This window comes from Phoenix dactylifera, chromosome 1, assembly GCF_051530095.1.
Source record: "Phoenix dactylifera cultivar Ajwa chromosome 1, Ajwa_hap1_PhDact_Kaust_v1.1, whole genome shotgun sequence".
Lineage (NCBI taxonomy): Eukaryota > Viridiplantae > Streptophyta > Magnoliopsida > Arecales > Arecaceae > Phoenix > Phoenix dactylifera.
The window spans coordinates 2,033,596-2,047,935 of NC_143190.1; the positions used below are offsets into that span (position 1 = coordinate 2,033,596).

The window sequence follows — 14,340 nt, forward strand, 5'->3', positions numbered from 1 at the left end:
GAGACAAAGTGTAAATCCTGGCATCACCATATGGCAAACAACTTCTGACTTCCCATGAATTGCTAGAATTTGTACATCTGATTTTCTGCTCCTGTTTGAGTGTATTTCAGTTCAGTTGTAAAGGCGAAGTACTTTGTACATTACTTGCTGCAATGCATCCACCATAAATCCTAGCATTTGATGATGATCATGGTCTGCAAAGCTAGATGAACAAATTGCTGAAGCTTGTAAATAGTTTTTGGTGCTTGGCTTAAAAGCCTGAACAGGTGTAATTGTAGAATTAAAGGGAAGCTTGGCTCAGTTTGTTCAAAGCTTTCTTAGAGCTTATATGAGTCAAGCCTGAACAGGATATGCCAAGATCGGCTCAAACCGGAGCCAAGCTCGAGCAGCTCCGTTGTATGCAGGTGCCAAGCCCGAGCAGCCTGATACATGGCCAGTTTGCGCCCTACTTATCATATGGGCAAAAATAACAAGATTGAAAGGCCAGACTTATTATGCGTCACAACCTTTATAAATTATATAAGCTTCTCACTAAGGGATATCAGAGTTGAGAAGGATCTAGTAGGATCGAGTGAGACCCGATGGGTGGGACTCTTTTCTCTCAAAGAGAAGCTAACTATGATGAGACTATCATAAGAATGGGTAGGAGAGATTGTTACAGCCCCACATTAACTAATAAAAAAGATGCCATATAGATTTACTAGCCTATAACAATCCTCTCAACAGCTTCAGCTTTTGGCATGAAATATGCAAGGTATTTCATTTGCCTTCTGATGCTGCCACCATTTCAGTACAATCATTAGTTGAAATCAAAGCTGTAACTGAATAAACTAGGTCAGGTCGAGATAATAACTCCATACCAACGTTATATTTGAATTATCCTAAAGCAGTGGATATGCTATATTAACAATTACAAGTTACATCTGCTTTGTATGCGGGCATTCAAATAACACAGCAGTGCAAGATTAAGATCCCCTGATACTTTGTCAACAATAATAATTATCATCACATCTCGAATTAAAAACTAATGCATGATTAAGAGCAGGCCCCTATTCAATTAGAGGCTCTTATGGCTGCCAGATCTACAGTAGGCTTCTGAATCACTCTTACAACCGGCATTCCATCACCATTATCATTTCCAACTCTCCAGGAGCGATCTTTCTTCCTCTGAGGCTTCTTATGATGTTTTTCTGTTTTAGCTGACTTTTTTTGCTTCACTGCAGCAGAATTTTTAGAGTATAACTCACCAGACAATTCAAATGACTCCAGATCATCTAGAACATGCCCAACATCCACTTTACCAGTATCAACTACAGTGGAGTTGGAAGAGATCTGGTCATTGCAGTCATCAGATTGCATAATGTTTGATTCATGACCTACTAATAAGCTTGGGCTAACCAATCCATGTGCTGAATCCCCTTCTGCATCCCTGCCAGTTGTTCCACGAGGCATTTCAAAGTGGGGAAGTTTCCCATCAATATAATCTTTCAGAATCTGGCGAGCAGCCCTCGTCTCATCTGGCAGTCCACTTGAGCTAACGTACCCGCGAGATGAGCAGTATGCCCTCAACAATTCAGAAGCCAAGGGTGGTCTTGACTGTGGTTCATAGGGTTTTGGCTTTGGCAACGTTATGTTATATGTGCTTTCAACCACATGCCTGGGAACCTTATTTGCAACAACCTGCACCACTTCCCTGTGTTCAGTCAACCGGTCGATAGGCAACACTCCTGATGCGATCATTTCATGCCTTGAGCTGGAAAAGGAAGGGAACACTAAACCAGGGCAGTCGCAAAGAACAAGCTCATCTGAGATTATCAGTGTCTGAAAATGCTTTGTTTTGCCAGGTGTTGAAGTAACTCCTGTTCGCTTCCCACCAATCAATGCATTTATTGTAGAGCTTTTGCCAACATTTGGATACCCAACAAATCCCACAACAACATGCATAGCTGTTGAATGGACCGAACCAGCATCTGAAGAATTTTCTGCCTGTGGTTCATTCTTGTCCAAAGCCTTCCGGTGCTCTGCAATAGCCTCAGCTTCAGCCTGCAGACGAGCTAAAAGTTCATCTCTGCCATATATTTTGGTATCTAAATCTGATGGTGTAGGTTCTTTTGCCCACTTATTTTCCTCCCATTGACTGCTCAGCTTCTTGCCTTCTAGAGCAGCAGAAGCAGCTTTGGCAGACCAAAATAAAAAGAGGATGTTGTGCTGACAGAAGTATTCTGCCCATTTCTGCCTGCAGTTATCAACTTCAAAATGAACTACTTGCATATTAAGATAGATATGAAATGTCCAAGAAAAGTACACTACTTCCAACCTTACGGCAATTGGTAGAAGATCCGCCTTGTTAACAAGAAGCAATGTTCTCTTGTGTTCATCAATTTCACGTGTGTATTCCTGTTGATCAGAGAAAGAGTAATTATCTGATACTATCAGGGATTTTTCCAGTCATAATAGAAAAAAAGATCAAATTCCTGTCTGGATGTCCTTTATGACTTGGAAATTCAACTAATAAAGCTGGTTACAAATACAGAGTTATACTTCCCAAAATATCAAGAGGCACCAGTACCGGTAGTCCAACTTAAGAGTTCCTAGTTGGTACAATGGTAAATTGAAGGACTTTTGGTTTTGTACACTTGATGTTTATGCTAATAACAAAGTAACAGTCTCAGAACTAAGAAGCCAATTGTTTTACAATTGAAACTTAACCTGCTGACTCAGACAATCCTTGTTCATGCCAACTGAGTTCTATCATCAAACACTAATGGAAGATTAGTTTGTCAAAGTAACTACAAACTCCCAAAAGAATGAAAGCAAACAGACTCCGTTATGCAGGGATGGAAGAAGATAACTTAAAAGCATTGAAAAATAATGAAGATGTTGATAGGTACAGGTCATGCAATGCTTCCAGTACAACTTCAAATTATAAAGCTTGTATTTAGTTACAAATAGTATGTCTATGAACTCTAACATCATTCCTTTAGTTAAATAGTATCCCACGTTACAGATCCAAGATAGACTGTCTTTTGAAAAGAAAAAAAAAAAGAACTTGCGAACTAAATAGACATTATCCACATCATCCATTTGACAACAATAACCTACAAAATTGAAAACAGCATTTGACAACAATAACCTACAAAATTGAAAACAGCGAGCAAACATTTCCCACAATCAAATAACAAGTTAAGATCACATTGTATTATCACTGAACAAAATGAATTTTGTAAAATTGTTCTCATTTCCATATGCAGGAAGCCATTATATTATAAAGTTAAATTATTCTCTCTCTTTCTAATGTTCACTAATGAAGTTTCCAAAAACATCAAATCAACAAAATCAGTAACCTAGCAAAAATATTTGTAGCTGTATTACTTTTCAAGTATCTATCAGAGGTTGAATCTTCACCCAAGCTGCCGCAGGAATTCCAGGGAAAAAATGAGTAATATACATCCGAAAGTTACTAAGCACTGACTTTCTAAGCTCAGCTTACTACCTAGGAAGATGGCCTTCAATTTCCACCCAGCTAGCCCATGATTTGTTCTTCCAATTGTAAGGTCTCAACCCTGCTTTCTGAACCCTATCGTTGATTGCATCAGGGAATACATTCTGAAAAGGGCAAGTCTTTGTAACATCTTTAGACTAGCCTAACTCAATTTCAGGGCCTATAATAGCATTTCTAGAGAAACTGACCTTAACTCATGCCACTATCTCAAAAACATAAGACATATAAATATAATTCCTCACCTTATTTAACTTCTAAAGCTATGATATGCAACATAGTATTAAAGTCATGTTAATAAAACGGAGAAAAGAAAGCATTCAAATCATCACTTATAATCCCCACTTTGTAGAGATATGAAATGAGTCAAGAAAAACATTCTCCTATCATATCATGCTAAGTTTGTGACCAGGGTTTTAAATCTGGTACCAAACCTTGTAACTTCTTATCCATAGGTTGCAGTACTGGTGCAGTGCTGGTACCAACCAAATGTACCAAAACAAATAGCTTCAACAAAAAAAAAAAAGAAAGAAAAGCTGTTGGTACACACAGGTATGGTCAGTAAGGTACAGTCGGCATACAGTATACACTGATAAACTGGTATGGCCAGGACATATCAGCACACAGGGTTTTGGCATCCTGGCACTCAAGACAGTGCTGGTTTCACATCTGAATGGGATAGCACCAGTCTTATTGTCCCATTCTGGTGGCTTTTGAAACCATGTTTATGCCTTTACAGAATTCAAGTGGTAAATATGTACTGTCAGTGCAGAATTTGTGATAATTCTCCAATCTTGTGACTATTAAGTATCCAGTGAATAAATAAAACATAAGAATAGAGTATCATTATAAACGCAAGACGGACATACCTCAAGGTCAGGGCAACGGTAAAACAATGGATCCCGAGCATCAACCACCATTACCACCTATCAAAAAAAATAATATTAGTATCCATGTAGCATGCAAGAATAGCCATTAATTTAAAAACATATAATTAGAAGATCAATTGAACAAACTATTATGGTATAATTAAACCAGTCTCCAGCCCTAAAAACAGGATGACCAACAAAAAACGATAGTTAATATAACAAATCCCATGAAAGAGATTCCTAGGCAAGGAGCCACTTGTGTTAGGAGTTTGTCTTCCACAGCCAGCACTTCACTTGTTTCCTTCACTTTTTCTTTTCTTCTCTTTGTGGTGTGTGTGTGCGTGTGCTTGTGCATGTGCATGCGTGTGAGTGGTTATATATTACATGTTTTTTTTGTCTTTCCAACAAAGAAAACTATAACAGTTTACCCAAAAGCAAAAGGAGAAAATTAAAACAGGAAACATTGGGTAGGCACTTTGGTGTCTTAACACCTATACTCACGTCACCGTGGCAACAATGTCAACAAGGCGTGATGAGGCTTAAGTTCAACGTCAAATGGTTAAGTATCACTCTGAATGGTCTTTTGTTATGTTGCTCATGAACGAGCCCTATCTTGATGTCCTCGCATGGTCTCACTTAAGATCATGGAAATTGCTTAATCGTATTAATTTTTCCCTTTCCCCTTATATGGCACATTAACAATCAGTCTGGTTACTGTGCTCCCCACATAAGCATGCATATAAACATATATAGAGATCTATATGACACATTCATGTGGGTAAGTGTAACAAGACTATTAGCTACAAGGTAATAAAGATTAAAAATAATAAGAGATAGGCCAAGATTTCCACTAAATGGAAAAAACAATTTTAATTCTGTAACTTGGTTGGTATTTACCAATGCTGTGGTGCTTGACATGAATATCAAGCACCCATATCCATTCTCTGTGACACTTGTAAGCATGCAAGCTACCAAGCAATCATTGTTTGTTGCTAAGGTGAGGTAACTGCTAGAAGTATGATAGGATAACTGTTGAGGAATAACTGATGGGTTGTAAGTAATCCGATGCTTACAAGAACAAGTATATATGCCACAACTACTACATTTCGACAGGAACATCTCAACTGTCTACTCTTTGAATGAATGATGAAAAGGTAGATATAATCACACCAACGTTGGTGATCTTCATGTAAACCATTGATTAATAAAAACTATGCAAAGCCAACTTTCAATTGTGAATTTTATTTCTGGAGTTCCATCCAATTTAAATTTGAAAGTTGTCTGGATATTTCCTTGATTAGTTAGTAAAATTGCCGTCTACATACATGAATACCAATATTTTTCCCCCAAACAAAAACATCAGTAAGACTATCTAAGAACCTGTCACTCAAATGCAAGAGTAATTAGCTAAATGTATGAACGGAAAAGGCTGTATGCTACACAAGCATTTGAATTCCGCTTCAGATATAATTGCTTACTTCTTGATTAACTAATAAAATGTATCCCATTATCATGCTTTTATTGGTTCAGATCAAACAAGGTTTCATATTGTTGCAAAAAAAGCAATGGTTATATCATGAGACGTACGGAGCAATATTTTAGTCTATAGGTATTGATGAATCCCATTTGTATTGGCATATGTTGAAAGTAACTTACTTTAAATGCTCTTCATTCCTTGTTTAATTCAAGGTAATGTACTTTTTTGTGCTTTCATAGATACAGATCGTATAAGAAATACCAACAAAAAAGTGGGCTTCTTCTTAAGGCTCTTATAGGTATGATGCATCTGAGCAATAATATCGATCTTGCTCTAAATTTTGATTTAACCTTTTTGACATCCTTATTAACTAATAATGGATGAATGAAACAACAAGATAATGGAACCTACAGCAGGTGTGTCACACATAGGGAGCTTATTGCATAGATAACCTAATATATTAGGATAATCAAAGAAAGAAAATAGTAATGATAAAATATGAATGCCATCAAGAGGATCCTTCACAGGATGACATTAGTTAAAAAAAAAAAAAACAATTAATTGAGGTTTAGATTGAGGTTTTGTGTTCCTTTATTTTTGGGGGAGCTAGAGCGACAACTCACCAACAATAGTATATAAAATCATCAGTATGTAAAACAAAAACAGCAAAAAATTAGATGCAATTAAATGACAGTATATTGACTAGATGAATGTTGAGAATTAGAAAGTATACGCACATAAACACCTTTTGATATTTTATGAACCTTCAGATGTTAAGGCACCAATGTCCCTGAGGTGGTCTTAAACACTAGCAAGAGGTGCATTTGAGAAGGTTGAAAAGAACACATTGCTGACAAACCTCTATTCAGAGTATTTAGCACATGTAGAGATCAGTATCATTGATCAAGTGTCTGTACAGACATAAGACTGATGATGACTGGTGATCTATATTTTAAGCACAAAGAATTATCACAATGTAGTAAACCGGAAAAAAAATTAGGAGCTCTACATAGTAACCTCCCTTTCCCAATGAGACTACTCCCCACTGCATGTTGATTGAAATAAGACAATCAATTAATGGTTACAAATTGGTTAAACCTCTCACAGATTGGTTGCTGTGCAAGCAAGAGGAAGATATCAAATTTGAAAAAAAAAAATCTTTAATCAAAACTAGATGAGAACATTCATCAAACAATGTTTATCAAAAAGTTAACTTCTTAACCAAAATACTTTGTTAATCCTAACTAATACTAATCCAGCTACAAGGAACATTACCAAGTCACTTCGTTCAAGCACTCTCCAGAGCTGTCTCCAAATATCCAGGTTCTTCTCAAAAGGAGTAAGGACAAGCCTCTCATTCTCCTCAAGGCTGAAATAATATTCTTATGTTGAGATAGATGCATATTAGAAATTAGTTTAGCTAATAAAAAGTATGCTAGCAAGATGAATAAGATTCACAAGTTAAGCCAAAAAAATAAAAAGATTAATTTCAAATTCAATCAGCAAATTGACATCACAAAGAAAAGAAGTTTAAAGAATATAATTCAAAGCTTAACCAGACAAGATTAAATATAATAGAGATACACTTGAATTTTAAGATTCTGCAGAAGTACATTATAAGAATCAGGATTCAAATGGAAAACCGACAACTTAATAGCATATTCCTATAAGGAAGCCAGCCATTAAAGCGGTTTCTGACTGCTACTTTCTATGGGTAAGACAACTTTTACAAGTAAATAGAAATTGTACTTCAGTACAAATTGAGAGAAGCTTACAAATAATAATAAATGGTTCAAGAGATCAACAAATAGAAGATATGAAAATAAACTTAATGGCTTCGTGACTGCACTGAAACAAGCTAGTAAATATATCTACAGGCTTAACATGAAATATCCCCCCATTCCATAGAGAAAAACCACCAACTCCTAGGACAATAGAAAATAGAAGCAATATTCTGTGGAGAACATGTAATATAAGTTTAAAATAGGAAGTTTAGGACCCAGCTACTAGTCAAACGAAAAATAGGAAGTTTAGGACCCAGCTACTAGTCAAACGAAAACAGCCCAAGACATGTGCTTGATTTTAGATATGGTATCAAACAAGATCCGTCGAACCAGTACTAGCAGTCATACCGGCCGGCTACCGGTTTAGCACGGTACGAATGTGTATCATGCCATTCTAAGGCATACCAAAATAGGGAGAGGAAGAGGGAGAGTAGAGGTGATCACGGGCCTTCTGGCCCGCCCAGCCCGCCCGGCCCGGCCCGAAATTTTTCGGGCTTGGGCATTGAAAAAGGGCCCGTTGGTCGGGCCTGGGCAGGAAAAGCGGCCCGACCAAAAAAATCGGGCCGGGCCTGGACACTTAAAAAAAAAAGCCCGATTCGGCCCGGCCCGACTATAAAATACTGATAATATTTTTTAAAAAAAATAAACCCTAAAACTAAAACTAAATCCTAAACCCTCCCCTCCCCTCGCTGAGAGCCGCCGCGACCAACCCCCCCACCCAACCCCCCCCTCCCCCAAACCCCCCCCTTTCCGTCGCTGAGAGCCGCCGCCGCCCCCCTTCCTTCGCTGAGAGCCGGCGCCCCCCCTTCCTTCGCCGAGAGCCGCCGCCCCCCCTTCCCTTCGCTGAGAGCCGCCGCCCCCCTTCCTTCGCCGAGAGCCGCCGCCCCCCCTTCCCTTCGCTGAGAGCCGCCGCCCCCCCTTCCCGTCGCTGAGAGCCGCCGCCCCCCCTTCCCTGGCTGAGAGCCGCCGCCCCCCTTCCTTCGCTGAGAGCCGGCGCCCCCCCTTCCTTCGCCGAGAGCCGCCGCCCCCCCTTCCCTTCGCTGAGAGCCGCCGCCCCCCTTCCTTCGCTGAGAGCCGGCGCCCCCCCTTCCTTCGCCGAGAGCCGCCGCCCCCCCTTCCCTTCGCTGAGAGCCGGCGCCCCCCCTTCCTTCGCCGAGAGCCGCCGCCCCCCTTCCCTGCCGAGAGCCGCCCCCCCTTCCTTCGCCGAGAGCCCGACTCGGAGAGGGAGAGGTGGGGGGGGGAGCGGGAGAGCTCGGAAGTTCCGAGTCGGAACTCGGAGAGGGAGAGGTGGGGGGGGGAGCGGGAGAGAGGGAGGGAGGTCGGGTCGGGCCTATCCGGTCGGGCCTGTCGGGTCGGGCCTGGGACCAGATTTATAAGGTCGGGTCGGGCCTGGACAAAAATTTAAGCCCGACAGTCGGGCCGGGCCGGGTCTGGGCATAGCCATCGGGCCTAATTTCTGCTGTGGAGCCCAGCCCGAGCCCGGCCCGACCCGGGTTTTGATCACCTCTAAGGGAGAGAGAGAAGGGGACACAAAGAGAGGGAGAAGGAGGAGGGGGAGGGATGCATTGAAGAGGGGGGAGATAGAGCACCTTGGCCCGAAGCCCTTCGAGTCTTCAACCACCCATCCAAATGCAGTTGAGAGAGAGAAAGAGATAGAGAGAAGGGGGGGCCAAAGAGGGGGGAGAGGGAGCACCTCTGTCCATAGCTCTTTAAACTTGAATTTGCATTCAAAAACTTTTAATTTCATCCAAGTAATTCATCATTGTTAAGTTTTTACAAACTAAGATTTTATAATGCATATTCTATAAATTGAAATACCTGAGGGCATTATAAATAAGAATCCACCGAAACAAATAATGAAATGGGAATGTTTAAACATAGTTAAGTGAAAATAGATTAGAAGATATGTTGTTAATCCTAAAGGATGGATTTTAATAATCACAAAAACAATTGAGTTAAATATGTACTCTAATGATGTTGGCTTAAATGTGAAGGGTTAGACCTCTAGACAAAAGTTGCAGTTACAACCTCCAAGAATCAGGAAGAATAAAATTAAAGATCTCTACAAAATCTGTGAAAAATTTAATGAGTCGATCCATACAGAAACTGAGTCGACCCCTATACAGTTCAAGAAAAACAGAGAAGAATCACCGTCTGAGACTAACTACATAAGCCGACTCTTATGTTTAAGGAGGCGACTCAATATCTACATGAGCCGACTCCAACATTGATGAGTCGACCCTTGGAAAAGCGCAGGAAACTTATGTGCACTAAAGGAATGAGACGACTCTTGTGTTTGAAGAGCCGACCCAATATCTACATGAGTCGACTCCCGACATTGAAGAGTCGACCCTTGAGACCAGCGCAGAAACTTTATATGGATTAAAGGAAGAGCCGACTCCTATGCCTAGTGAGCCATCCCCTTGATTACATGGGATGTCCCCTGAATCTAGAGAGTCGACTCCTATTATCATGACTGTTCCAACGGATACTTTCGACATGCTTTTTCTTTGGTATCAACGGATAGTTTTTTTATCAAACAGTTCATTGTACTTTCCGGACAGCATGAAGTCTATAAATTCAAAAGAGCGCCAGAGGAGAAAAGAGAGAGAAACAATAGAGAGAATTCAAAACTCCAATTCCAAGCTTCCAAAGATCAAATCCTCACAAGAGAGCTTTCAAAGGGAAAAACCATTTTGTAAGAAAATCAGTTGGGATATTCAACAGAAAAGTGCTGTTGTGCAATCAAGATTCTCATCTGCAGCCAACGACCATCTTCAAAGATTCTGATCCATATTTATTGATTTCATTTATATTGAAGCTTTGTTTACTTTGTTACAACATTTATTTCTTTGCTTTAAACTCTGCTGTATCAGTGTCCATTATTTCTAAAATTGATAAGGTTTCTTCCAAACCTTAATTGGAAGTTGCTGAATCAGGAGATTCAACAAAGTTTAGATTTTGATTGGTGAGCCTGTGAAAACCGACTGGGTTATTTGTGAACCCGGAAAACAATCGTAAGATTTTGGTTAGTGAGCCTGTGAAAACCGACTGGGTTGTTTGTGAACCCGAAAAACAAACGGGTTAAGGTTGTGGTTGGTGATCCAGTCAAAACCGACTGGGTTCGTTGTGATCCCGAGAAAACAGCGAATTGGATTGTGAGCTCGAAAAACAATCATACTATAATCTGGGTGGTTATAGTGAAATTTCCAAAAGTCTTGGAGAGTGGATGTAGGTATGGGTTACACCGAACCACTATAAATTCTCTGTGTCTGTGTGTGCTTTTCTCTTTACACTATTACACTTTAATCTCTGCTATTATTCATTCATTGCTTAAAGCACACTATATCCTTCATATTGAAATTATTGTTTATCCGCTGCATTCTAGTTAAAGTTTTTTTTTTAAAAAAAAAAACCAATTCACCCCCTCTTGGGCTGCATATCTGGGCAACAGATGTAGTTATTGAAATAAAAAAAAAGAGGAATTTGTTTAAACAAGAGTTCATCCAATGAATTGGGAAAGATATTTAGAGTGTAGGAGAAGAACTTTATTCTGGTTATTAGCTATTCCTCCCATGATTCATAGTAATATGGTCAAACATTTTCCATCTAATTCAGATTTTAATGTGAAAGGAAGCAGGATAGAGAATATAAGAAACTTGTTCTTGAGAAGAGAAAACACGTCGCATAATGCTAATTTTAATTGAATCCATACATGATGTCAAGCAATCATTCTATAGAATAACTGACCTTGCAAGACTTCTGCGCCAAACTAAAAAGGCTTGTCTTTCATTCGCATCAAGCTCTTCCACCGACATTGTAGCATGCCACGGAGGCCTGCACCATATCATAGTCAGAAACACACCACCCTTGAGTTGCTAAACCACAAATGAATGCACCGGAAGAATAATAGAGCTTGAATAAGACACAAGTTGTCATACAATAAACAAACCTGCGGGGAACCCGAAGATTGCTGGCATACAAGGCCTCCTCTTGTTTCTGTAGCTGCCTCCTCTCCTCTGGAGTCATTTTACTCGTTTCCGAGCCCACATCCCTGCACCAAATTTTCAAGAATTCGCACACGCAATCGAAAAAGTAGCGATTTGGCCATGAAGAAGATGATTGAAACGTAAAAGGGCATCAAATAAACAATTTTTTCTTCGAGAAAAAGAAGAATTTGGAATAGATATGTACATATTGATGAGGAGATTGGGAGCGGGGTTGTCGAGGGAGTAGATGCGGTCGGCCTCCTCGGCCTTCTCGAGGACGGCGTCGATGTCGCTGACGTCGGTCACGGACTCGAGGACCCGCCGATTCTGAAGGCTGAGGGCCCGGCCCTTCTCCTTCGACTCCCGCACCATCTGGTTGTGCTTCCTCACCAGCGCCCGCCCCAACCCCTCCGATTTGTCCTTCTTCCCTCCCATCCTTCTTCTCCCTCTCCTCCTTCCTTCCGATCGACGCCGCCGCTGGATCCTCTTTTACCACCAAAAACCCTAGTCGAGCCTCCCTTCTCCTCTCTCTCTCTCTCTCTCCCTCCTCTCTTCCTCCGGGCGAACCCTAGAGAGAGCGCGGGCGGTTCTCCCTTTCTGTGATCGCCGTGCGGTTTTCGCTTTAGCTTTTGGTTTTTGGTTTGGCTTAGGCTTAGGGGGGCGCGTCGCGGACAAATATATGTTTCGCCGCCGGGGTGTGGCCGCATCGGTGGGAATAAGCGACCTGTCACCGAAAATACTTGGCGTTACCACGGGCTTCACATTGGGTCGGCGCTGCACTTCACGGGGCACGTGTTTGGTTCGGGGGAGGGGCTTGGGTTGGGAATCGGAAGGAACCCTAATTCTAGCGGGAGGGGGCCGCTCATTCCATGGTCCTATTTCTCATTACCAGAAAGGGCTGAGAATGTTCTAACTTTTCAAAATCCAATCTTAGCTCCTGTTTTAGTCTCTAAATTTTATTCTATGAAAAAATAAAATATTTCAATCCACCAAAATTCAGTCTCAGCCCTTCTTCTAATATTCAAATTCCATTCTACCAAATTTACTTAAAAAATTATTTTTTAAAAAAAATACCATTATGCTTGATTGATTTTTCAAAATGTTCTAACCGGCCATTCGATTCCTATTCCAGTCATGAACCAAATGTGTCAAAAAAATATGGTCATTCTGATTTTCATTCAAATCGATTTTGATTCTAATTTCAGTCATGAACTAAATGCATTAGTAATTTCTTTGATGTTATAGACAAATAAAGATCAAATTTGTGAAAAAAAGCACAGTTATAGACAAACAATACAACAAATACAGGCTATGGTAATGAAGATTTAGTAGCATTCAACAAAATATGTTACTATGAATATTCTCTAGTAATGGTTTTAAGAAATGTCACAAAAGATATATAACACCGTAGCTTCTAGTTAGAAGTGTTACTAGAAGTTATTATATAGTGACAGTATCTTACAAGCACTACAAGAAATTATATTATGTAGTAACAATTTTAAAATTATTATAAAAAATCTATAATGTTGTGATGTTATTTATGGGTGTGCTAAAAATTTTTATGTTGCTATAGTATGTTGTAATCACTACAAAAAGGTAGTTCTATAATGGTTTTAGAAACGGTCGAAAAAGGTGTACAACTTTGCAACAATTATTCATAAATGTTACTAATTTTTTTTTTTTACAATGGTATCATATAACCACAATAGAAGATGGCGATTTATAGAAGTAGTTTTAAAAACTAGCATAGTAAGTACATAATGTTGTAGCAGTTATTTGCAGTTATTGTAGAATATTACTAAATGTTGCTCCCACTATCTCTCCAACTACATTCTCCAATCTTACCTCCCACTACATTCTCCATTCATGCCTCTCTTCTGTTTTTTTCTTTAAATCTGTGTCTAACTTATTAGCTATCTAATGCCTCTATACTTCTTCCAAACCCAATCGCCTTTTTAATTGCACCTTCAAAGATAGCACCAATGATCAAATTGTCAAGTTTTATATCCTGCAGGAGTATGAGAAAAGGGAATTAGGACTGGAAGTGGGCAGGGTCGGGCCATGCCCCTACCCCGACCTAGCTTCAATATTTTTTTTTGGGCTTCGGGATAGACTTAGGCCCAAGCCCAACTCGAGCCCGGGCTCGAGCTTGGCCCGAACCCATTTGGGCCAGCCCGAATTATCCATTTAGGCTAAAAATAGATCCGGTCCAAATTCGATTGAAGTTTAATATTCATAATATTGCTTCATAAGTAAATGAGCTAATTAAAAATTAGGCTCTCTCCTATAACACAAGTAAATGATACACGATATATTATTCTTAACTAAACCTATTTTAATTTATCCTTTACTTCTTCATTATTCTCTTTAAATAACAATATACAAAACAGTTGAGTCAGGCCCAAATTCAAACTTTGTTTCAGACCTTGTTCGGGTTTGGACTTAGCCCAGGCCAATGACATACCCGAGCCCAGCCTAAAAAATAAATGAGCTTTACATTTAAGCCCAAATCCACTCTGAATATTTTCAAGCCTATCCCAGAGTTAGCCCAGCCCGATGAGCCTTGAGCTAGTCCGAGTCCATTTCCAGCCCTAAAGGGAATAGAGGACCTTTAAAGATGAGTGTATGTTATTGGCTTAAATGACGACCCCATCTCTGACATGCTGGAGATCTCCTAAACCATTTAGTGTTGGGATCATACAATGGACCTTGGTGTTGCACG

The 14,340-nt window shown here is 40.0% G+C and overlaps 1 protein-coding gene and 1 long non-coding RNA gene across 2 annotated transcripts; both read right to left on the reverse strand.

Moving 5' to 3' along the window:
• Window positions 1-840: 840 nt before the first annotated feature.
• Window positions 841-12,272, reverse strand: LOC103705721 (GTPase LSG1-1-like). Its single transcript, XM_008789552.6, has 7 exons — window positions 11,824-12,272; window positions 11,582-11,683; window positions 11,380-11,466; window positions 7,121-7,214; window positions 4,369-4,425; window positions 2,318-2,397; window positions 841-2,236 (listed from the first exon to the last, which is right to left on the reverse strand). Exons 1-7 carry the CDS (start codon window positions 12,051-12,053, stop codon window positions 1,054-1,056), a joined length of 1,833 nt encoding a protein of 610 aa, XP_008787774.4. The 5' UTR covers window positions 12,054-12,272; the 3' UTR covers window positions 841-1,053.
• LOC148714992 (uncharacterized) lies at window positions 2,955-3,259 on the reverse strand. The gene is made up of 2 exons (XR_015975703.1): window positions 3,134-3,259; window positions 2,955-3,098 (listed from the first exon to the last, which is right to left on the reverse strand). It is a non-coding gene; the product is annotated as an uncharacterized LOC148714992 (long non-coding RNA).
• Window positions 12,273-14,340: the final 2,068 nt, after the last annotated feature.

What these genes read in the sequence shown, in the direction of transcription:
- LOC103705721 (XM_008789552.6), bottom strand. Translation starts at nt 12,053, where the DNA reads ATGGGAGGGAAGAAGGACAAATCGGAGGGGTTGGGGCGGGCGCTGGTG. An exon ending in TGGCGCAGAAGTCTTGCAAG is followed by an intron (nt 7,215 to 11,379) that starts GTCAGTTATTCT and finishes ATATTATTTCAG; the next exon opens with CCTTGAGGAGAATGAGAGGC. An exon ending in ACCGTTGCCCTGACCTTGAG is followed by an intron (nt 2,398 to 4,368) that starts GTATGTCCGTCT and finishes TCTGATCAACAG; the next exon opens with GAATACACACGTGAAATTGA.